This window comes from Sinocyclocheilus rhinocerous, unplaced genomic scaffold (assembly GCF_001515625.1).
Source record: "Sinocyclocheilus rhinocerous isolate Xijiao unplaced genomic scaffold, SAMN03320098_v1.1 scaffold3412, whole genome shotgun sequence".
Taxonomy (NCBI): Eukaryota; Metazoa; Chordata; class Actinopteri; order Cypriniformes; family Cyprinidae; genus Sinocyclocheilus; species Sinocyclocheilus rhinocerous.
This window is the reverse complement of record NW_015659932.1, coordinates 99321-124988: the sequence shown is the minus strand read 5'-3', so window position 1 is coordinate 124988 and position 25668 is coordinate 99321. Positions and strand designations below refer to the sequence as shown.

The 25668-nt window shown below is 38.1% G+C and overlaps 1 protein-coding gene across 1 annotated transcript in view; it reads left to right on the top strand.

Moving 5' to 3' along the window:
* LOC107724536 (partitioning defective 3 homolog) overlaps positions 1-25668 on the top strand; it is a 170564-nt gene that overhangs the window by 50971 nt on the left and 93925 nt on the right. The window contains exons 5-7 of the mRNA XM_016533515.1: positions 7306-7311; positions 19482-19579; positions 20513-20596. Coding sequence (XP_016389001.1) covers positions 7306-7311; positions 19482-19579; positions 20513-20596 — 188 coding nt within the window. The remainder of the gene's footprint in view (positions 1-7305; positions 7312-19481; positions 19580-20512; positions 20597-25668) is intronic.

The following is a 25668-nucleotide window of genomic DNA, read 5'->3' as shown; positions in this document are numbered from 1 at the left end:
TAGACACTGCACAGACCCTGACCTTTCTCTGTAAGGAACACAAGTTGTGTAGAGGTAAGGATTGTCTGAGTGTTTTCAGCCTTCCATTTAGTTGAGTGTACAACAGCTTGAGAGGCAGAAGAAATGCATTTTAAGGATGCATGTTGATTCAAACAGCCCCAACTGTGCTGGTGCACTCACCCACTTGAGGCGACCTCTCCAAACACCGCTCTGAATAACACTACAGCAGTGAAGCACACCTACGAGAGCTCTTCGCTTGGTCACCTGAAAAGGACTTTCCGTTCCAACACACAGTAAAAGCTTTGCTGTCTTTCTCAAAGCAGTGCTTGTTTTTGCGTCAGCATGAATGTAATGATGTTTATTACACTAGAACCCTCAGATTATGTTCCAGGTTTGTTCCAAATGTTTTTAATTGCATCCTGACGTGTCAGGCTCTCACATTCCCACCTGGCGCTCTTATTGTTAGAATGGCATTTCCTTTTTCATTTTTAAAAGTGATGAATTAAGAGATGACCCATCTGGGAAGGAAGAGGGCAGCATGAGGCTTCAGCTGTGGATTTGTGGGTAATGCAGAGTGCGGCAGGGTCATGAGGTCTCCTTATTCTGGAACAAGTGAGACTGGATTTGGGAATTTCATCATCGAATGGCTGTTTGCCTTTTTATTCAAGAGAGTGGAAGTACAGCTTCAGTATCTGTTCATTTTATTCACACAGCGTTATAAGATATTGTGAATTAGGTTAACCCAGAATGAAGCTTTGTACGTGACCAGTATTACACTTTAGCTAGAATTTTGAGTTGGTTTATGGAGATAGAATGTAATTTTTTGTAATAAATTATAAATTGTCCAAGAATTACACTTTCTCAGAAGAACTTCACGAGGCCGTCAAATAAATGCTTTATTATTAAGTGCAATTTTCTACTAGCCATTTCTATGTAATAAAAGTGGACAAGGCATTACATTTCGTTTTTTGTCTGTTGTAAAAATGTCTTCAGAACTTTTTATATGAGCTTTTTGTGGTTTGCTTTAGTCCATCATTGTCTAACATCAGTCTAGTTACAGACATTTCTCAGGTAATGGAGGTTACTAATGTCAAGTTGCAGTTGGAGTTCAGTTTTGAGTGTGAAAAACACTGTATGAGTGTAATGGGCAAAACCAGTAGAGTGCACCTGAAGAAATTTGGTATTTAAAGCTTGAAGATTTTAGACATGCTGTATTAGAAATGAAAAATCATCTCCCAATATGTCAATTCAATGTGCACATTTTCATTTTTGAAGTGTTTGAATATCTGCAATACATCACTGAAGTGCTCCCTGTTAAAATGCCATTAACAAATGTTTTCAAAACATTTATGATAAATAATGCATGTGAATTAACTTTTTTATGATGTTTATCAGATGTTGATGCTCAAGTATGATGCTAGCATTGAATGCAATATTTTTCAGATAATGCATTATTACGTTCTCAACATACTTGTTTACATTTACTCAGAGACACAGTGACAACACTTCTGTTGGGGAAGTAAAATGATGCTTTTACTGATACCATGATACCAATATATTTGTCAGGGTTTTGTTATATGGTTGCTAAGGTGTTAGGTTGTTAGGGTTTTATTAGTGGTTTATAGGTGTAAGAATAGTCAGAAGAGCACAACAACAAGTCTCTGATATTTGATTAAAAAAAAAAATAATAATAATATTAATATTTTTTTGAGGATTTATAATATATTTTTCCACAGTAGTAAAATTGCAATACTTATGTCTTAATTGTAATACTTATGTCTTAATTGTAAGTGCTAAACCAGGGGTGTCCAATCCTGCTCCTGGAGGGCCACTTTCCTGCCTATTTTAGCTCCTACCCTAGTTAAGCACACCTGAACCAGCTAATCAAGGTCTTACTAGGCATACTAGAAACTTCCAGACAGGTGTGTTGAGGCAAGTTGGGGCTAAACTCTGCAGGACAGTGGCCCTCCAGGACCGAGTTTGAACACCCCTGTGTTAAACCATCAAGCTTTTATTTTTTTTATTTTTGAATACATTGAATACATTGGATCTGCTCATGTGTAAAAGAACATGGTGCCTTGCTTCACTTTGAAACATGCAGCACCGTCTGTGGTGTGCATCCACAGTCTAACACGGGAAGTATCATTCATGTCCGTCCACATACTGGGTGTAATCGTTAGGGTTACTCCACATCTACAGAAGCTAATTAATTGCTGTATTTACTGCTCAAACTGCAAACCACCCTTCATCAAAACTCTCTTTTCCCTCAATACAGAAGGATACCAGAGAGAGTCTGAGGTATAGATTTACCTCACATCCTGGTGAAACAGTACAGAGCGCCTCTGCGTTTCACCTTCCTGACAGAAGGATAGTGGATTGGTTTTGTGGCTGGAGGATTCTGCGTTCTCACACTCTGTCTTGCTTTCTGCTCGTCCTCCACAGGTTTTGTTTCCACTCTTTTCGAAAAATGAATCCTCTCCCTTCTTATTCATCTGTTCCCTCTCTCCCATTTCTGTAGACATGACAAGGGATTCTTCCGCCCCCTCGGAAGGTTTCGCATCCTTTGTTGTTACTTTTCCCCTCACTCTAATACGTGCTGTGTGTGTGCAACAGTAACACACATGCATTCTTGCTGCAAGCGCATGGCAAACCTGGCCTGTAGCTGCTGCTCTGATCTCACTGTTTGAACCCTCATCCAAGAGGAAAGAAACAAAGAAAAAAGGGCAGATAGAAGAAACCCTCTTTCCCTTGGCTCCTTTGAAAGGCCTCTCCCATCATACCACACACACACATACACACACTGTGATTATTCATTGAGCAAATGGCAGCCCACCAGAGAGCAGCTCCTACAAAGAAACCCAGACAATGCAACCTGAGACACTGCTAAGCTCAGCCTACCGTAATTAACTATCTGCCTTGTTCCTGCCTGCTGGCTTCGTCCCTCACACTCATTTGGCTTCCATTTATCCATGTAAACAAATAAAACACATTTCTTTTGCACTTTCTTAAGAAGCTACATTGCACAGAGCTTCAGATATTTCCAAGCAAGGCCCATCGCCAACACATTAGCGAAAGCTTTATTCAGTATTGCTGAGCTGAAGCGCCTGTTGTTCTATCTTTAATTTCTTCTCTGGCACACTGACTCTCTTAAACACACATTCGATTTCACTGCCTTCATCTCCCGTCTTTGAGTATAAGAACTGTTGTGCGTGACAGTCTAGGTGTCGGTGAGACTCATAGCGGAGTTCAGCTAATCTCTGAGGGACAGGGTGGTGAGGTAGACATTAAGTCTGACCTTTAACCCCTTAATCTAATGTCTTGGGCTCCTCACGTTCCCCAGGCCCACAGCTGACAACATTCGACCTGTCTGAAAGGCTTTCTTCACAATGCATCCAGGCTTGTCCTATGGAGAGCACTTAGTGAACTGAATCCAGTCTTCTCCTTTAACCTGCCACCACTAGCCCAAACCATGACCTTTTCATGCTACACCAACTGGAAGCAAGTGACAGAACCTTCCTAGAAACCAGTTGGAGGTTGTGGCTGATAATTTGTACATGGTAGGTTCTTTTGACTGGTCCAAGTTGGTCATAAGCTGGTCAAAGCTTTGTTAGTTGGTTGACAAGATGTGCACTGACTGGACTTGGTCAAGATTAGACCAGTGGCTCCCTGGTTCCATAAACTACCTGAATTACCTTAAACTGGTGTGACCTGTTTTTGTTTCTGAATAGAATAGCCAAAGGAAGCTATAATAAGATGCAAGTTTTTAAAGATAATCCGATACACCTTTTGTGGTTGCTGCAATCCAGAGAAGCACAATTTATTTTCTTTTTCACTCAGTCCAGACGCATTGAGTCCGAATTTTTCTCCCTTCTGAAGTGGACTGAGCTCTGGAATCAAGTGACAGAACCTTGCTGGAAATTTTTAGCTTAAACAAATTTAAGTTGGTGGTTGGGACTTTGAACTGGTCCTGGTTGGCCATAAGCTGGTCAAAGCTTTGTTAGGTGGTTGACTAGCCTGACTACCAGCTGGTGTGACCTGACTGGACTTGGTCAAGATTTGACTAGCAACAAACCAGCTGCCATGTCCTATAAACTAGCTTAACTACCTTAAACTGGTGTGACTTCTCAGCAGGGCCCTCGACCAAGATGTTTTACCAGCTCACCAGCTTGCAGTCCAGTTGGTCAACCAGGTAAACAAGCCTGGACCAACTAGAAACCACCTACGGTGTTCCAAAAACCAACTACTGCTTCAAGCCAGTTTTATCTGGATTTTCAGGCAGGCAAAAATGCAGGCTTCTTGAACCTTCAGAATTTCTCATTGCAAGTCTACATCATCCATTCTGCAGTTGTCCTCACCGTTGTGACCCAGAACAGATACGTGTAGAAGGTGACCTTTGTTCCTTTGTACCTCCGTGGTGAAGACTGAGAACACACTGTTTTCTTCACCTCTGCTTATCCCAGCTGGGAAATCTTTGTGTCATTTTGGGATGTGCATCAGGTTAGAAGTGCGGCGATGATGTCATAACACATAGTCCCTTTGTTTCCGCTCCTGCCTGGGATTTAGTGGGGCTGGCCAAGGCCATTGCTTGACTTACTTGGACTTGTTAAATAATGGTAGGTGATCTGTTTCATTTCAAATAATTATTCGGAATCTTCTGACAAAAGGGTCAGTTGAAGTGGATTCCAAATGACCAATCTGGGTTGGTGTACTATTAAAGCTTAAGGCCGGGAACTGTAAAGTTGCTAGTTCAAACTCTATACAGAGCACCCTTGTTCAAGGTACTTATCCAGGTACTCCCGCAGTTGTCCCCTGTATGTCCATGCTGTGTTCTACTGTATGTAATGCAAATTTATTCTAGACTGTTTTGTGTCCTAATTCTGGCTCCTTGGTTGCATAAATTAATGTCTTACATTATAATAGACCACCAGACACAGCCATTCTGGAACTTTCTCACTGACATTCGCATTTCTAATGGATCAAAACAGTCTGGAAAGTTCTTTGGTCCGTCTGAACTCCCAGAACAATTGCTTGGCTCTGAATAGAACAGCCAAAGGAAGCTATATTAAGATGCAAGCTTTTACAGATATCAGCTACGCATTTTGTACCTTTTGTACTTGCTGCGATCCAGAGAAGCACAATTTATTTTCTTTTTCACTCAGTCCAGACGCATTCAGTCAGATTTTTTCTCTCTTTTGAAGTGGACTGAGCTCTGTGGCGAGTCTAGATGCACGTCTCTTATCTCATTTGTACATGAGAAAGATAAATTTTGGGGTTCCTGACAAGACTTTACTTTCACCACAAAGCATAGCAGCGAAGAAAGACACTGTGAGAGACGGAGAGGAGCCTGAAGATATGACTGCTGTTGTCCCTTTTGCACACGTCTGTGTCTCTATCCATTATTCCACTCTCGAGTCCAAGATATTATTTGCTTCTGCGTCTTTCTCTCTCTCTCAGCATAAACACAGTTTTTCACACTTCCTTTGTGAAGGAAAGCAGTTTATAGCAACAAAGCAATAGATTTAGGCAACACAATTTTGAGTCAAAGTGATCGTTGGCGATGCAACAAAGTTGAGTAACTTTATGCAATGAGCAGCAATGCAATGTGATTACTACCAATTTGATCAGACTTCTATCACTGTAGTCGAGTAGGAGTTTCTACTTGTACAAAACCAACAGTAAAACTTTTTGACAACCTTTGACAAAAATTTATTTCCACTACCAAAGCCCCAATGGGTTTCATGGGTGCGGTCTAATGTTACCTTGGGACACATCAACTCAAAGTTGCTTCCCAAGATTCACACTTTTTATATCAATCCTCTTTTCTACCTTCTCTCTCTATACTCAAAGTTCTGACTGAACATTATTATCTCGGTCTAATCAAGTTTTTATGCAATCATGCAGAATTTTCCCTCAGGGATCAATAATGGATGGATCTTTCTTTGACATGGTGTGAAACTCTTTGCACCCGTCATGCTGAAAAGACACAAAGCACATCCTGACTTTACCTGCAATCATGAGTCTGTCCTCCACAACATGTCAACCTTGTCCATATTTCACTATTATTTATGTCCTCTCTTTCTTTTCACCCACTCTTTTATTTCCGCATGGGTGATTATGAGTGTGTTATGCCCTGATTAGAATTAGTGAGTGCACTTTGTGCTCCGCTCTACAGAGTGAGAAATCACTCCCTCAGTGAGAATAATTGAGCCCAGGCCCGGTTGCCAGTTCATTACCCACAAATCATAGCAGGCTGGGGCAACTAAGCAGGAGACAATAATGACTTTGGGGAATTTGGAACCTCACTGTGGTGAAAACTGCTGTTACACTAAGGGCACATCCGAGGTGGGGAACTCCGAATGTGGCGGAGGCGTATGAAAGGTACGAGGGAAGTCAAGATGTGGGGTTATGCTACTTAAATGCTTATATTAGGTCTGTCAGAGGTGATGTAAATGACTATGCAACAAACTGTGAATGAAAGTAAAACCAGGCAATTTCTCAGATGGAGGGTCCTCACAAATAGACTGGACTTGATCCAAGCTCGTTTGTTGATGGAAACAGCCATGCTTGAAAAGCACTAACATCCATCAAAGGTTTCGCATTTATAACAGACAACTTGCTTTAAAAGACAATTTTTGGCATTAAGTGGCGTCCCCCTTTCTTGCTCTCTCTCTCCAGCCAAGCGATCCACACCTGGACGCAATTAAATACCCAGAAAACGAGGGTAATTTAGGGAAGACCTGTCACAGTTTACGCAAATAGCGAGTGGTCTTTCAAAAATTCACACATTTTTTGAAATTCAAGAGGACTGTATTCTTCCACACCTATTAGACTAAATGCTCTAGCACCATTTATTTCGATGACAGCTATGCACTGAGGTGGAAGATAGACTTTGGAGACTGTCAGTATCCGATTTCCCAGCCTTCCTGAATAATTAAGTCCTATTTATGTGATTTTTTTTTAAATGTATTTTTTGCTGTTTCTACTCTTCGTTCCAGTTCATAATGCGAGTGTCTCCTTTGCTTCAAGTCATTTGTCACAAATGAGTCCACTCCACAGTGTCCGTGTCCATCGTACCAACAGGCGGCTCTCGTTCTTTTATTGCTTCCATTAGAGCGTAATGCTTTTAAGTTGCCATAGGAATATGGCCAACTGTAAACAGCTCTACTTCAGTGAATGGAGGCCAGGAGGAGTCCTTCTGCCCATTTAGAGAAAAGAGAAAAGCATTTGATTTGCATGAGTGGCGAAGAAAAGCAGAAGGAGCCGTTTCTGAATGCAGGTCTGCGGTGGCCATCTATGAATTGACAGGAAGGAGTGAAATGCAGATGCAGGCTGAGTGGAAGGTCTATCTTCTTATTTCTTTCTGTGGGAAATTAAATCACTCACAAATTGATCTCTGCAGGATGAGGACCGCGTGGTGGGCTTACTTGTTTCCATAGAGCGGGGAGTCCCTCAGTTCCATAACCTGGCTGTCCACAGGTGAAGCGTAATGAATGCAGGGATGAATATGCATCAGTAGATGCTGTTCAGAAGTAAATACGTCACATGCTGTTATTTTCGATGAAGACTTCGTTCCCACCAGTATGAGGCCTTTGCCAGTGTTCAGTACTATGAAATTATTGAAAGAAAATATCGTTGGCATATTTAGAATTAAGAATCATTAGACACAATTAAAAGACTATTTAAGGATCACAGTGCGGCCCCCAAAATACTAATTGCCATTTTAATTATTTGCCAATTTTTGCTACTGTCTTTTAAACAGCTAGGTTTTACCCATTTATCAGCAAGACATATTTGACAGTGTATCTTCCAGGGAACATAAATGGAAATGTTAGGAATAACATCCGTATAAAAAAATTGCAAGCATCTGATGACTTTGCGTGAGGAACAGACCGGAAACTACATCAAACGTGACATGACTTACCTTGTTCGTAAAACAGTTGTTTTGTTTTGTCATTTATAGTGTTATAATTTATTTTAACACACATTAACAGTCATTTACTACTCATTTTTTCCCAGTTTGTGTAGATTTAATAGTCCTTCATGGAGTTTCACTTTAAGGCCGACTTCTTTTTGGACTGCTTTTAACCTTCTGTGGTGCTTTGAGTTATTGCTTTCTGCTTCATATGAATTCCGGTGCGCTTCAAAGACTTTTCCCCATTCTCTCCTAGTGGAACAGACTCTAGAGTGGGAGGATGTCTTGGATGGTTGCACCTTTGAACCTGACTGATGCGTTTGTGATTGGTCTAAAAATACAGCAGGTAGCCCAGGCTGTCAATATATCAGGGATCCGTCTCACAGCAGAACGAGAGCGGAAAGAGTATCAGCCGTGTTTATTCTATAAAACAAAAAGCTTATTGCAAACACGCTGACGTGCTTCTCCGCTCCCCGCTTTCCTGTGTTTGTTCTAGCCTTCATTCAAATTTCTGCTGGAATGCTGGATGTGTTACTTTTGGCATATGGGCTTTTCAAGTGGGAATAGCAAGTGTGGATTTGTATTGTCTTGAAATATAAAAGCTGTCCCATTTCAATTTTTGGCCCGGCTTCACAATGTAGCCAAAGAACTTGGTGCTTACAAGATTCTTCCTATGAAGTGTTGACACTCGAATTGAGCAGATTTTCTGTACAGACCAAGCGGCGCAGGAAGGGCCTTATCCTGTCGTGAACCGGGGTGCAAACATTTGGATAAGAAGGTTAGCAGTATCATGGCGTTTTTGTAAGAGGAGGGAACGCCGTTGGCATGACTTCCCAGTTCCCACACAAATTGAAACAATACTGAAAGAATAGCAGTTATCCTTGCTGAGTTTTGCCAAAATATGTCAGGAAATGCAGCAAATGCTAATGTTCATTGACCTTTTTGTCTTGCAGTCTAAACACAGAAATGGGCTGAAGGAAATCTTATGAGTTTAAACGAAAACGGATTGTATTGAGCTCGGTAATTGAGCTGTTTTGGCCATTTACACAAAGGAATTAATATCCATGTTCCCTTGCTGTCATTCATTGGATTCAGACGCTGCCAGCTGTACATTCCCATCAATTAACTTGTCCCACTGAGTCCAGGAAACACGCACATCCAACAGCCTCTTCTGATCCCACTTCCAGAGCTCCAGAAGAAAGCAATAGACTGTAGACCACACACGAACCCTTCAGCTTTAGATTATAATGCAACGGACTGCATAAGGCTGCAAACAATTAAACTAATCAATTACATTGTGTTGATCGGCCAAAATTAGGTTCATCAAGCTTAATTTGTTCAAAATGATTCAAAGGACAGTATGAAGCACCTTAATTCAGAAACCGATTAAATGGATAGTTCACTCCCAAAGGAAAAAAAAAAAAATATTATTAAAAAATATCTAATATTATTAAATATTAGCAATATTATCACCAAATCTTGAAATTAATCTTCTTGTCATCTTGTTATCTTTCAATTAGCACAGGTTTTGTATTTCTTTTTGGAATCGTTTGATCACAGGCCTCATTGATTTGAGCTCATGCACCTCATCCCCCCCCCCCACATTAAGTGCTAATGCTAATGCTAATTGAAAGAAAACAAGTTGATAAAATGCCTGAATCCAATATTTGGTGAAAATATAGCATAGCGAGAAATTTAAAAGCAATTTTTCTTTGTAGGCCGGTCATTTTTTGACTGGGAACACTGTGTCCTAATCATACACCATGCGATAAGATTCAAGTCAAATCAATCAAAAATCACAGCCAATCAGAAGAGTGTGTGGGCGGAGTCTCTCTGCAAACACACTGCACTCGCAACGAAATGGATAAGCACCTAATCTAATTCATAAATATTAAATCATTTTAATATTGTTAAAAGTGCATACTGAGTGACTGATACCATCTTTGTCATGTAATACACTTGTCTGTTCACATTGAGTTCACAGTTCTAACATTCATGTTTTCTTATTTTCAAAATCTGAGGTTAATATTTCATTCTGGCTTTCAGTATGGCTATAAAGCTCACGCAAAAACGATATTCAAACTCACATTAGACACTGAATAAAGCACATAATCTGTATCTGAGATTATATTGTCATAGTTTGTATACTGTTGTTCCAGCTGCCTAGAAAGAAAAAAAAAAATCATCAAATTTTTTTGTATCCGAAGTTTTTATATCCTGTATGAGCAAAGTCAGTAAGTTTTAGTCCAATCCAATAACATTAACTAGCATTTTCAGGAAAAGGAAAATCCTCTCCAGGTCAAAATGACCAGAACACAACATGAAGTTTAAATCATCTGCCTGAGCAAAATTGGCTGATTTTACATCACCATTGAGATGTATGTGAATGCTAATGTCCAGCTCTCTCCAGGTGTTATATACCTCTTTAAAAAGAACTGATGTGTTTCAGTGAATCAGAAATCACTCTCTGGAGTTCTCATGAAATTGCCGTTCTGTTTCCACTTTATCTCACAATCTCTGCTAATGTCTTTATGAGCTCAGGTTTTTGTTGCTTTTTGTAATCACACATATGCTCAGTGACCTTCATGGCTTAGAGCCAGATTAATAGCTCCATACGGAGTTAGTGGGACGATCCTCCCTCTTAATCACCTCTAAATTATGATTAATCATGGAAAAGCAGTCATGAGTGTACGAGATGTGCAGCTCAAGGCAGGGGAATGTACTTCAGTCTAACTTTTGTCACATGGGTTTAGTCTTACTGTACCATAGTGTGACCATGATTTTTTGACATGGTGATAATGCAATGCTGTTTTCTACCGTACCTCTACCATGAATAAAACATGATATGTTAGAAATGCTAGTTAAATAACATACTACATGGATGAAAATGTAAAATGATTGTAAATAGTTGAAATTTAATATAAATTATTAATACATTAAATAATTTTTAGAATATAAAAATATTTATTAAATATTTAATTAATTATATTTGTATAATGTTATTAATATCATCATCATCATCATCAATTATTTCAACATTAATTGTTTAAAATCAATTATTCTTAAGAAATGTTACTAATGCAGGGAGAGACATGAATGGCAAAAATGGGGGGGTGGGGGGCACTATATTTAATAATTACTAATATCAGTCAATATTGTGAATATTGTGGTTGTGCTTATGGTCTTGTGATGTTGTTGTCACTATATCATTGGACAAAGAGAACAACTCTTGGCTAAACCAGCAAATCACTTCAAAAGTGGCCCCAGACAAAAGCAGGCAGTGATAACTTGATTTTCAATAATTCATGCGCTCTTAAACCGCTGTGTGGGATATGAGAAAGTATTCCTGCCTGTGGTTATTGATGAAGGCATGCCAGTTAAAGGCACTGCCTGCTCTAGGTTTTATTATTGACTAAATGATTGATTTAAACCCTCATAATTAGCCGACATAATTTAATATAAGTGCAATTTAACGATACTGCAGCCCTACCGAAGCGTGCCATGGCATTGATAGATATGCCTGTGCGTGTATGAAATCACAACTGACAGATGATGTATTCAGTACAGATGCGTTTCGGTGACTGAGCGGGAGAGCGAGAGAGAGAGGGACATTGACATTTGTCCCGTGTCCCACTGCGGGTCACTCTGGCGAACTTCTGCTCTTTTTGATCTAGACAAATATGAATTAGCTCACATATCTGATTTAATTTACTTAATAGCATTAAGAACCTGTTTGCCTTTAATTTGCGCAAAGTAATCCTCAACCGAGCCAAACTTTAATGCACCATTAGCGGTGTCTTAAAAAAACAAAGGGGAGACAGGTTTAAAGGCGCTGGTGTCTTTGTTGATTTAAGCGATGGGAAATAAGAGCTGAAATGCAGTGGCGGAAATAAAACTTTGCTCATTAGATTACAGGATGCCAGGTTTCAACTGCTGCCCGATTTGTTTATGAGCATTCAGATATGCTGTTTGCCAAGTCTAGCAGCTCTGTTTCTGTGGCTCATATTTTGGTGTTTAGTCATGTTTTGTTTTGCTTTTTTTGTGTGTATTTTGTTTGTGTTTTTGTTTTGTTGTGTTGTGTTTATATATATATATATATATATATATATATTTCTCTATGCTATATCTTCATCTACCCAGAGTACATATTTGAAACCCATGTATGTACAGTATGTGAAAATTATATCGCCTTATACGGCCATACCACTCTTGATATAGAGCAATATTTATATCATATATTACATTTCCGTATGGGTATGCTAGTTCTATGCAATGCAAGCTCTTTATGAGCCTTTCAGCACTGTACAAAACTGCTGAAAACAGAAAAAACAATAGATAAAAAAAAATAATAATAAAAGGGGGAACACAGCGTATTTCAAGTGCCGAGCTTGTTTTGTCTGAAATAAAAACGTTAGATAAGCTGACTCTCTCCTCTCTGCCCCAGAACGAGTACAGGTGTCTTTGAAGTCTCATTCTTGACCCACAGGTGCCATTACAGGGGAATATGAAAGTGTCTGAACATGAGCTCAAAACTTAGAAATATTACCGCCTCGGAGGCGCACCCGTGAGCCCGACACGTAAACTGACAGCCCTCCGACACAGCTCTCATCTCCCGCCAAACAGCTGAGCCGATTTCCACAGGAGACAAATAATAATTGCTAGAGAGATGCTGCAGCTGATATATATGTCATAATACAGAGGGTGAGGCTTTTGAGAAGAATCATGCTGCTGTCAATTCCAAAAAAATAACTCTGGTATATAGTTATTCAGCCATTCTGTGATAATACCATGTTTTTGGATGTGTACCATGGTAATACCATCATATTATGTGAAGTACTGTAAATACCACACTTTGTGAATATGGTAAACATACAGTACCATGGTATTTGGCACATTCGCTGTAACATGTCACAGTCAGTATCTTGCAAAAATGTGCCCCCAGGTACGTATTTGCCATGAGACTGGGTTGTTTTTTTCAAGTAACTAGTAAAGTAATGCATTACTTATTAATTTACAAGAAAATATCTGAGTTACTTTTTCAAATAAGTAATGCCCGTTACTTTGTTTCTTATGTATTGACTGGCAGCTCTCCTGTCCTCATGTTGAGAGAAATCAGGAGTGCAGAGGTGTTGTGTGCACTGTGTGAACATGATATTACTGTAGATCTAGACTAAATATCAACATGCATTTACTCATTTCACAAAAACAGATTCAGTTTTCCTCAAAATGAGTAAAAACAGTGGAATGCAAACTCAGAATATGACGGAAACATACAATAATTAAATTTTAACAGATTTAAACAAAAATATCCTTTATGTATTTAATTTAATTTTATTAACCAATGTCAGCTGACCTTCAATGATCCAATTCAACCATACAATACAAGCCCCCCCCCCAAAAAAATGCTCACTATAGTGTAGAACATTCTTCTCCTGCGTGAGAAAAAGTAAAAGAAAAGAGAAAAAGATGAGAAAAAGTAACACAACAGTAACTTAACACATCAAGTTAACGAAGTAACTCAATTAGTTACTTTTAGGGAGTAACACAATATTGTGATGCATTAGTTTTAAAAGTAACTTTCCCCAACACTGGTCAGAGTGCTTAGTAGTAAAAATCAATTAAATTTGATTTACTTCCAGTCAACAAGTCTTTTTTCTTAAACAGTGAAAAATAAAGATGCATTTTTGCAATTATAGCTTCTCTTTGTAGCGTTGTTGACGTTTGTTTGTATTGATGGGTGGAATCTTTTATCCGTGTTGAGCACATGAGAGATACTCTGATGATAAACAAGTTAATCTAAGATTTAATCAATACACAAAGATGACAGACATATTACGAGGGCTGATTACAGGCGTGCATTAATGGATTTTGCAGTCGCCTGTTAATATCCCCTGTGACATCATAAGTGTATGAAATGTCTATACCAAATGGGCTATATTTTCTCATTTGACACTCCAAATAAACAGTGGCACAAACCCAGCGTAGTGGGATAGTGTTCGTATAAGTAGATTACAGTAGTGGCTCAGCTTTATGTGAGCTAATGACTCTAGTCATCATTTAGGTCCTTTTAGCGTTTGTTTCCCCAACACAAATACAAATAAGAGTCTCGAAAATGATGAGTAGTGTGATCCATTGACTGTTGTAATGGAGATTTCGTTTAACGGTGGGATGAAATGACCCTGTGTTTGAGAGAAAGATGTGAAAAACCCAAGTCACGTTCAATTAAATCAGTCTAATTCTTTTAAATGTCTAATAGAGGTAATAGGAGTTGCCTCTGAGGGACAGACGTACTATAATGGTGCATTGTGGCGCCCACAGCAGGGGCTTTCATCTGGAGAACGCCTGTTTTTGGAGTACGCATGGGCTTGATTTTTCTATTTCTTTATTGTCTTGAATGCTTCACATCAGACAAACTCATTGGGTTTTAGTTATGTATTATCTACCGACCCCAACAGCTCCTCAGAAGGGTCATTAATTCTTCCAACCAGACATGAGAAGTTTTGGACAGCCGTAGTATTTCTCAAGCCGGTCTAATTTGTTATGTTTGGCTTTTTCCATGTTGTTTTTTTGGGCGTTTCGCTGGAGGTCATTACCAACTTTTGTACGTAGTCAGGAACTGGAGTGAGGTCACTATTATTGGAGGTTGTAAATATTTGGACAATCATTGTTTGAAAGACTCTGTACAAATTGCTTGCTTCCTTATATTTACTTTACGGCACATTTCCAGCACTTTACATTGGACAAGAAAATAGGCCTTTCATTCAGTTCTGGGTTAAAGATGCAGAGCTGCATGTTTGTGTATAGATTTTAAGATATCCTCCCTCAAAATACATCTGTTCCTGAGAACATTGGTGAGCAGAATGGAAAATAATTGCATTTGCTTTTTGTAGCAGTCTCACATAGACCTGTTTTTGATCAGTCTAAGGTCTAGTCCACTTTGCAGCTTTTTATTAGACTACTGATTATTTATCAAACACAGCATAGAAAACTAAGTGAAATGCACAGTTTTGCACTTGAATGTCGGTTTAGTGCATCAAATAAAGCTTTCACGGAAAAGTTCTGAAAAACAAAAAGCATCTTAAAGTTTAGGCTAATTTAAGCATTCTTTTCTTCCAGTTTGGTCCTTGTTTTGTTAACTTTACCTTGTGATTACAACTGATCTTCCAGACATATAGTGACTCCCAATAAGATTGAAGCCTCTGTTTTTCTGCTAAAGGCCCATTCACACCGAGGACATTAACTATAATGATAAAGATATAGTTTTAAAGGGGTCATATGATGCAATTTCAATTTTTCCTTTCTCTTTGGAGTGTTACAAGCTCTTGGTGCATAAAGAAGATCTGTAAAGTTGCAAAGACTAAAGTCTCAAATCCAAAGAGATATTCTTTATAAAAGTTGAGTCAGCCACGCCCCCCCTAAAACAGCTCGTTCTAACAAGGCCCCACATGTCTACGTCACGATGTGGGAAGATTTGCATAACACCGCCCAAATGTGCACGCAAAGAAAGAAAGCGTGGTTTCAGGAACAGCAGTAGTGTTGATGCAAAAGTGCAAAAGCACTTTATTTGGCCTTCCGGAAGTAGATGCAATTAGGAATAAGTTGCAAAGACTAAAGTCTCAAATCCAAAGAGATATTCTTTATAAAAGTTGAGTCAGCCACGCCCCCCTAAAACAGCTCGTTCTAACAAGGCCCCACATGTCTACGTCACGATGTGGGAAGATTTGCGGGAAAATAATGTGTTTTTTTTTACTTTAAACCGCATAAACACATTTCATTACACCAAATACACCAAATAATGTTCTTGTTAGCAACATCATATGACCCCTTTAAAAATCGTTTTAAATTTAAAAGAACAGCCACACCACAGCTATAATGACACAGGGAAATGAAATTGTTGGAATCACTTTCACAGCAAATTTTCTCCAGCTGATGAATTATTAATACATGGCCAGCCAATCAGAATCCATGCTGCTTTAAAGAGCTCGAGCATTTAATGCAGCAGGTGCCAAATACAGCGTTGTTTTACCCTATGCACATGTGTAACTTAATATGAAACTCATTCTTTTGTATATGTTCATTTTAAAGAATTGATTCGATTCTTAAATGATATTAATTCTTAAATCCTAAGATCGATCTATTGGTCTATGCTGCTTCAGTTGATGAGTGAATAAACCTTCACTATACATTATAAACCACACCTGCCGTCCAATAAGCACAATAAGCATTGTGATTTGTTACTTTCTATAAGAAACAAAGTGTCATCTTTCAAATTCTGTCCATTTTATCAGGCAATTCATGAAAACAAGTTCAGTCCACTGTGTCTTATATTATATTATGACTTGGAGGAGAAACTTTATTTTATAATTAGATTTAGAATGTAAAAACTGCCTCATGTGCAATTTACATGTTTATTTTTTTTGAAGCTTAGAGTTTTGATTATTATATCTAAAAAATGAAGTGGAATTGAATTTAATAGTTTGGGCTAACCTTTAATATTATAGTAATGCACAAGTAATAATGTTCCCTAGATTGTTTACAACATTAGCTGAGATAGATTTTTATCCTTAAGAAAATGTTATGATAATTGAATTTATTTAAAGACAAAGGCACAATTTGTTCTGTAAACCACAGTTTAATAAAAAAAGAAGAAAATAAGCAATTTTATGTTTAGTTTAGTACTGAACTGTGACTTTAAAACCGAAGTGCGTACTGAACCATAATTTTTGTGTAACGTTACACAGTACAAACTCCTGCGGTCTCTGTGTGTAAATTCGACCTTAGACCCAATGCTAGAGGCCAGACCTCTCCTCCTGTCACTAACTGTCATGTCACACCATCGTCACCTTCCTGATTTCATCTGCTTGTTCTGGAGGTCAGACACTGGTTGTCTCCACAGACGTGACCTTCAGGCCCTCCAGCTAGGCATCCGTAGGATCACGCAGACCTCTGTTTGGATTTCATCCAGCATTCTGGAGATATCACCCGTTTCCTCCTATAATCCGAGTTCCCTGTGATGGAAAACTTTCTCCCTCCAGCTCCTCACCAGCCAGCAGTCTCTCAATGTGACCGACCTCCTGCGTCTGCCAGGAACAATCGCCAGCTTTGTAACCTCTGGCTTCCTGTAACTGCTGCTCTGAGTGGCTTCTGGCCTTCACCCAAACTCACAAACACTCACATATCAGCAGAGCCCTAAAGCACCCGAATGACAGCGGTGGATTCATCCCTTACAGCTCATGTCAATCTTCGCCTCTGGGACGCCTATAAAATGACCTTTTCCCCCTGTGCTGGGCTGATGCAGGAGTTTGTCATTGGTTCTCTCATCTGGCAGGTGTTCAGAACCGGACAATGGAGCGTCTGGCATCCAGCCTGGTTTTCTCTGTCTGTCATTACCTCCACCACAGGCAAAGTGACACTTTGTGTTCTGTGCGAGTGACTTTGTGACAGGGACCTTTTTCTGCTCTCCTCAACCGCCTGGACCAGCTCCCAGGGTCCGATGTGATGGCCCTCGCCGCTCCAATTTATCTCTCATTGCTAATAAGCTCATTCTCTGGCTGCAGACAGCAGAGTTCACAGCTGTATATATATAAAATCCATTTGGATTCTCAATTCATTTTAGGATTTAATGCAAAAACAAACAAACAAACAAAAACAATGCAATTTATCATGTCAATTATATATATGACTTTTTTTTAAAGAATAACTCTTTTTCCTGCTTATATATTCCCTTTGTGGATATGTTTATATATTATATAGTTATATTTTTACATATTGCCATGTAAATAATGTCTTGTTAAAATTCAGTGCTGTGAATGACAAGGTTTGATTGACAATTCTGGATCAAATATAATTAGGATTTCTTCCGCCCCAAAACTGCGATATGAAGGCAAAAATCCAGCCATTTCTGCAGGAAAATCATTGTGTTGGGCGTTGAGTAGCTAAACCTTCGACTGTGTTTGGAGAGGCAATTGACTCATTTTCACCAGAATAAGGTAACAGACCTGCCGCCACTTTTTCCGAGGTTTGCTAATACAATTTTCATGACCTCCACTCATTCTTTAACCTCTACAACAATAAAAAAAAAATAGAGGCAGATGAAAATAGGACTCCAGTCATCCTCTTCAGTGCGGCGGATGCGTGTGGTGGAGGGTGACTGTCTGAAGAGACTGAATGCATTTCCATATAAAGATGGAGAAGCGCTTATTTAGATGTGCTTGACATTTTAGTGAGAGGGGAAGGTTAAGGGTGAGACCACTGGAATATTAATATCTGTGGCTAACAAACCATTGCAGAATCTCGCCCGTGTCTAGACACTCAGTTGTCTTTGGAAATGATCCACAGCCAAGGGTTCGAGTGGAATTAATGTGTGGAATATATTCAGTTGCCATTGGATAAACTCGATTGAGGGATTGTTGTTAATCTTTGGTCCCTCATTCATTCATTCATTCATTCAGTTTATTTTATTTAGCTGAATATACAGTTTGCATATATGAATCTTGATTATGTGCATTGACAGTATGCAATACAGCAGCCTGGCCTTTTTATATATATTTGCAGTGGTGAGATAATAATCTACTTTTTTTTCCCCTTTTCTTTCCCATTTTCATTTTAGTAAAAAGTTTTAGTAACCTTATTATTATTATTATTATTATTATTATTATTATTATAATTATTATTATTATTTATTTAGTACATCTAGGTAATCTAAATTAAAATTAGAAATGTTGCCTTAGAAACTTGGTGACATTAAATGTTTAATTTTACCTCAGTTAACATTTATTTTAATTAGCATTTTTAAAAATGTGTTGTTGTTTTTTTTATATCATTGAGATAGTATTCTAGATTTGTATTAATATTTTACATTTAAATTTTCATTTGATTTTTTTTTTTACTTTTAGTATTTTTTTCTTTGTGTGAAATACTTATTTATATATTAATATGTTATTTATTTATTTATTATTCTCTCTGAGACTCATTGAAAGGCATATATATATATATATAAAAGAGGGCCTTTGTTTACTATTCGGCATGTATAAACATTTCAAAGATGGCAGGAAAAATAAATAAATAAATAAAAAGCATGTCATCTTTCAAAGAAAGCTGACATGCTTTTTGTGGTCAGTCTGCCGATTTGTTTGATGAGAGGTCTGCCTTCAATCCAGCCTCCATTATTTGACAGGACCTTATTGTTCTACATTTTTCCAAGAATTGTAAATGACATCTGCACATATCGGACGTGTCAAGAGGTTGAGAAATAGAAAGACAGAGAGATGGAAATTAGATAAGGATAGCGAAAGAAACAAATGAGCATCCACTTAACTCTTCCCTTATCCGATTAGCAGCAGACCTGAGCGCGGCTCAAGCCCAGACTGATTGATTGAATATGAATAATCGATTACAGCCATCGCTCTGATGCCACGGCCGTACTCTCACAGTCACCCTGATTTAAAACAGCAGCCATTACGCTCATCTGTCACTCAATTAGATTAGAGCGAGCCAGAGATCGGCTGCTTTATGTGAGATGTTGAGGGAGAACCGGTGACTCACAGTGTGTTTCTTTGGTGCTCCACAGGAAGAAGAAGAAGACGAGGAGAGAGCAGGCAACGGGAGGAACGGCAGGATAGAGCCGGTGGGAAGGGCAGACTCCTGTGTGGAATCAGCTTCACTCGAGTGAGTCCCCACAGCAAGACCAACACATGATTTGGGAACCGCTTTCTGTTTTTCTCACAACCAACAAAATCCAACACATCTTTGTTTTCTACTAAAATGTCTTAAAAGGGTATCCACCTGAAAAAACAAAAACAAAAAAAGCTACTGGACACAAAATGGGATATTTAAGAAAATGTCCAGGCTACCTTTTCCCATGTATTGAAAAACTGTGATCAGTGACTATCAAGCAATTAATTTAAGAAATTTAAGAAATAAGTATATATACATATATATAATACCGTATGTATATACAGTAGTTTTTTATTTTTATTTTTTTCAGCTTTAGTTTTAGTTGTTTTAGTAGATTGTCGAACTAAAAGAAATGTTGCCTGGGCAATTAGCTGAAATAAAATAAGTTTAAGGTTTTTTATATTATATTTTATTTTACTTAAAGTTTCATTTCAATTTCGATTTCATTTTTTTTTTAAGCTTTAGTTAACTATAATAACCCTGCTATCTATTTCTTACTGTTAAAATATTAACTGTATTTTAATAAAATTGTACCTCATCAGTTCTTGTGCTCATCTTTTTTACTGATGCTTGTTGTCCTCTCTTTATCCCATGTATTCTTGCCACATGTTTTCTCTCAGGTGTAGTGCGCTCCCTGACTGTTAAAAAACCCAGAACTGGCCCTCTGCAGGCCTCAATCTGATCCTAATCACTTAATTGAAGTGTCTGTTTGGGTCCTCCATCGACCCATGTGTCTTAATGGCCCCTGGGGTTATAGATGGACTTGTGCTGGGCTGGATCTAAACTAGCCTTAGCTTCCAGCTCATAGCTACTCATAGCCGCTCTGTCATGCTCTAAACTTTTTATGTATTGCCTTTTCTTTGATTACTTGGTTTCTTCTGTTTTGTTTCTCCTCTCATTGCCCTCATTTGTCAATGTCCCTAGTGAAATGTTGAAGCCGGTTGAGGTGTCCAATGGCGGTGGGCCGCTAGGAATCCACGTGGTGTCTTTCAGTGCCAGAGACAGAAGGTAAAGCTCTACAAAGCCACATTGTCTTCACTGAATTCATTTTATTATCGGCAACTCATTCCATAGGCCGTGATTTTAATCTTTTCCTTCCTTGCAGTGTTGTTTTTAAAGGGATAGTTCATCCAAAAATTCCTGTTAATTTCTTCACCCTCAGGCCATCCAAGATGACCATAGGTGACTTTCGTCTTCCGTAGTACAGTACAGAAGATTTTTAGCTGAAACCGTGGTCGTTGGTGATTCATAAAATGCAAGTCAATGGCTGCCGTCACTTTGAGAGTCAAAAAAGCATGTACAGGCAAGACAAAATTAATACCCGTGGCTCCTGATGATATATTGAGGTCTTATGAAGCGAACGATCGGTCTGTGCAAGAAACTGAACATTATTTACAGCATTATTAGCTGTAATCCAGAGCCTCAGGCAAATGATCCAGAGTGATGTACGGTTCACGAATGAATCATTCTTTTGAACCGGTTCTTTTTAGTGAACTAGATGAACCAGTTCACCTGAAACAGTTCATGTCTCGAGCAGCACAGATCTACAAGTTACTCAATCAAAACTCACTTTCAGCCACCTGACAGTCAGTCCGACTGGAAATGAGCCGAAATAGCGGTGTATCTGATCCTGTGATGAATAAATCATTCAGCGCTCCAGTTCCTCTAAGTCACTGAACTGAGGAAACGGTTCGACTCGGACTGAAGACCGATGAGCCGCTGATATGAGCATGAGTGAACCGAGCACTTGAATGAAAGTGCAAAAGGACGTTTTTATGGTTTCTCTTGGTTTATGTCAAAAGGTGAGCTGATGAAGATGAGTTTATTCACTTTAAATACATCCGTGTTTCACATCATTATTGCGTGCTTTAATAATGTAATTGTGTATATGTTTTGTCATTGTGTGATTACATAAATGAACTAGTGAATTAATAATTTAATAATTAATAATTTATGCATTTAGCAGACGCTTTTATCCAAAGCGACTTACAGTGCATTCAGGCTATACATTTTTTACCAGTATGTGTGTTCCCTGGGAATTGAACCCACGACCTTTTGCGCTGCTAACGCAATGCTCTACCACTGAGCCACAGGAACACAAATTGAATTGAACCAGTTAATTGAAACAAACTGTCCGAAAGAACCAGTTCACAGAAAATAATCTGATTTCCCCGTTTGCCTGAGGCTCTGGATTACAGCTAATAATGCTGTAAATAATGTTCATTTTCTTGCACAGACCGATCGTTTCTCTTCATAAGACCTCAATATCTCATCAGGAGCCATGGGTATTAATTTTGTGTTCCTTGATATGCTTTTTTGACTCTCAAAGTGGCGGTAGCCATTGACTTGCATGCTATGAAGCACCAACGACCACGGTTTCAGCTAATAAATCTTCCTTACTGTTCTACTGAAGTAAAAAAGTCAACTATTGTCATCTTGGATGGCCTGAGGGGGAGTAAATGAACAGCAAATGTTAATTTATGGGTGAACTATCCCTTTAAGACTCACCGGTTGTGTTTTCGAGCAGCTCTTGCCCGTAATCCTCAGTTGTGTCCTCTGCATCCTTCATATTTCTCTCATATCTTGACAAGTTTCTCTCAAGGTGTCTATGCAGAAGTTGACTTTTATTCCCCAGCATGTACCATCCATTTAAACTGGTTTTTCATCATTCCTCAAGGACGTATTGACAGTATGGCACTCTCTCGAGTGGGCTCCTCTTGAACATGTGTGCAACTTCTATAACCACATTCTCCAGCTGAATAATGAAAGCAAAACTACAGCAGCTCAGATTCTCTATAAGGACACAGAAAGAACACAACACTGCTAAACACTCTGCGTCCCTCCAGAAGGACAAAGGGGACGCGGGGGATGGCGCTGGATAAATTAGGTAGCTTTATTGCAATAAGAAAAGCCTCAATCCGGCCAAGTCAATTCGTCTAAACTGCTTCACCCAATCTGACTAAAAGCTCATCCATATTATTGGTCATTCTCAACAGCCAAGGTCAGCTGTGGTAAGAAATGCAAAATGATAAAAGGAAAGTGCAAATGAATGAAAAAGTGTTCAAATTTAGTCAGTGACGTCTATAAAGGGATTTTCAGAGAGCTGTTTATTAGCAATTAAATTGCACAACCTTTTCGGACCTAATTTGATGCTGGTTTATGAAATGAATGCCAACCCCCCTATAAAAGAATAGCCACACTAGGTTTAATAATAATAATAATAATCATAATCATAATCATAATAATAATAATCATTTTATTTTTAAATGTTCAAAAACTAATATTTTATAATATTTTAAAATGTCTTTCAAGGACAATCCTTCATAATTGACACAATAATAGCTACAATAACAGATCATTAATAATAATAATAATAATTTTTAAATAAATGTTTCCCAATAACTAATATTTAAAAACATTGACACAATAATAACTACAACAACAGAACATTATTATTATTATTATTATTATTATTATTATTATTATTAATAATAATAATAATAATAATAATGCTCTGTTATTGTAGTTATTATTGTGTGATTTATTGAAAATAATTAATGGGATACTATTTAGAACTGGGTTCTAAATAGTAGATTTTGAACATTAAAAATATTATTATTATTATTATTATTAATGATCTGTTATTGTAGATATTATTGTGTCAGTGTGTCAGATTATAAATATTAGTTATTGGACTTTTAAAAATAAACAATTAATTTTTAAATGACATTTTATTATTATTATTATTATTATTATTATTATTAACTCTATAACCTTTATTGCACAGCCTGCTATGAATATAATTAAAGTGTGGATGTATGCATCTTTTCATAAATTGACACATTTTCTTCTGCTCACTTTCTGTAGCAATTTGTCCTTGTCGTCGTGTCCTTGAATGAATCTCAGGCTTGTAAATTGTCCCACATCTGATACTTTAGTTAATATCTAATCAGAACTGTCAATTATACTCACCCAAACACAATGGCACACTTCCACAGCAACACGTCCGTAATGACTTCGTCAGCTCGTCTCGTGTGATTGGTGGGAGGTGTTGAATGTTAACTCATTAGCATCTTGATAGAGGGCATGGAGGTGACCGCAAGGGCTCAAGAGTGTCAGCTTCTAAAATGACCAGCGTCTTCTCTCTGCCAACAGCATGAGGCGTGTGACATCTCAGAAAATTACTGAGACATGGAGTCCAGCAGAAACACGACTCCAGTAACGAGATCTCATCACATGACCAGCGTTCACGGCAAACAAGGCAGGGTCTAATTGCTCGGCATACATGGATCCTGATTGCGCTGTTATTCAATTAAAGACAGTGGATAAGAACAGGTGGTCTCCTTCTCAATGAGTCTTCTGGGCCATCACTCATGAGACGGAGACTCTGCTTATGCTAAAGCCAGATAAAGCTTATGAAAAAGTGCCAGATGACTGTTCAAATCTGGTTTCAGTCAATAGATCCAAATGCGGTGCATTTCTGAAATCTCCTTGACACGGCATTGTCAAATGATATACTGAGGGACACTTGTGTTGACACTTGTGCATAGATGTGTTGCATAGGCTGTATCCTAATTATCATACTTATATTACACCTGAAAGGTCCTTACTTCGATGGGAAAACTCATACTTTTGAATAAATACTCTGCCAGTACTGAGATATAATAATGTTGCAAACTATTTAGGGCAGGTAGTATGCAAATTAGGAAAGCCTTTAAGTTAAAATTGTTGAAAGTTGAAATGTTAAAATTACCATTCTGTCTAAATAAATGAAAAATAAAACACTAAAAATTAGTCCTTGCTGTAAGTCAATTGAAGCATCACAACATTGCATGGTCCAATATGGAAAAAAAAACAAACTTCATTTGAAGATTTGATTTCACGTTATGACTGATAACCATTAAATGGACAACATTAAACTTGTCACAGATAATATAGTAGGTGATATGTTTTAATTAGGGATGAGTTTGTATTAAATTTCTCGTCAATCATTTGACCAATAACTGATGTAAAAATGACCATTCTGTCTAAATAAATGAAAAATAAAACACTAAAAACTAAAATTAGATGTTATAGTCCTTGAATTTAAGCATTACAACACTGTATTGCACATAATGAAGAATTTAAATTTGTTTGAAGATTCGATTTCACATTATGACTGATAACCACAATTTATTTAAATGGCCAAAATGAAATGTAAATGAATTATTTTGTCTAAATAAATAAAACAAATGCAACACCTAAAAACTAAAACCCAACAAAAAAAGGTTAAAATGCTACGCGTGACTGCAATATAGTGTACAGTACAAAAAAATGCATAATTATCTCAAGATCATTTAACAGCATTCAGTCTAGCTTTTTAAAAGATGAAGTGACAAAATAAATGTAAAAAAACAAGGGAAATGCTAATACACAATTACATATCTACTTGCAAATACATGAATTAGTGTTGATTTATTATACTGTAGGTTAATGATATATCTTGCATCCTCAATGTTAATATTTTGCATTAATGCTGGTCATTTATAGTTTATTTTCCTTTGCAGCAGAAACTATCCTGCACCTCCTGTCGGCCATATTTGTTGCGTGATTTGAAGTCATTGAGAAGTTCAGAGTGACCGCACCTAAAGTCTGTGTTTTAAACTAATGACTAATGAGCCTCTACAGATTGTCCATCAGTCCAGTGGGAGCTGAACTAATCCTCGCTCTTCCCCACAGCTGCTCTGCATCAAGATCATGAAAACAAAGTGCAAGCTGTGTGATTACTTCACAAGACCACACCATAGACTCACCACAGCCAAACTCTGCACTCAAACCGATCACAGCTGTCTGCTGCACAGTTTGTTCTGTTTAAGGAGGGTTTGATCTATAGATTCGTCCATCTGTCTGTTTCTCCAGCAGATTCAGTCACAGTATTTATGCCTTATTTGTTCCTTCACCCACATCACCTATTCAAGTCAGGTTCTGCTGTCTGTGCATCTATACAATCTATTTCCTGCCTGCTGCCCTCAACACACACACACACACACACGCACGCACACAACCACACACGCACACACACACACACACGCGCGCACACA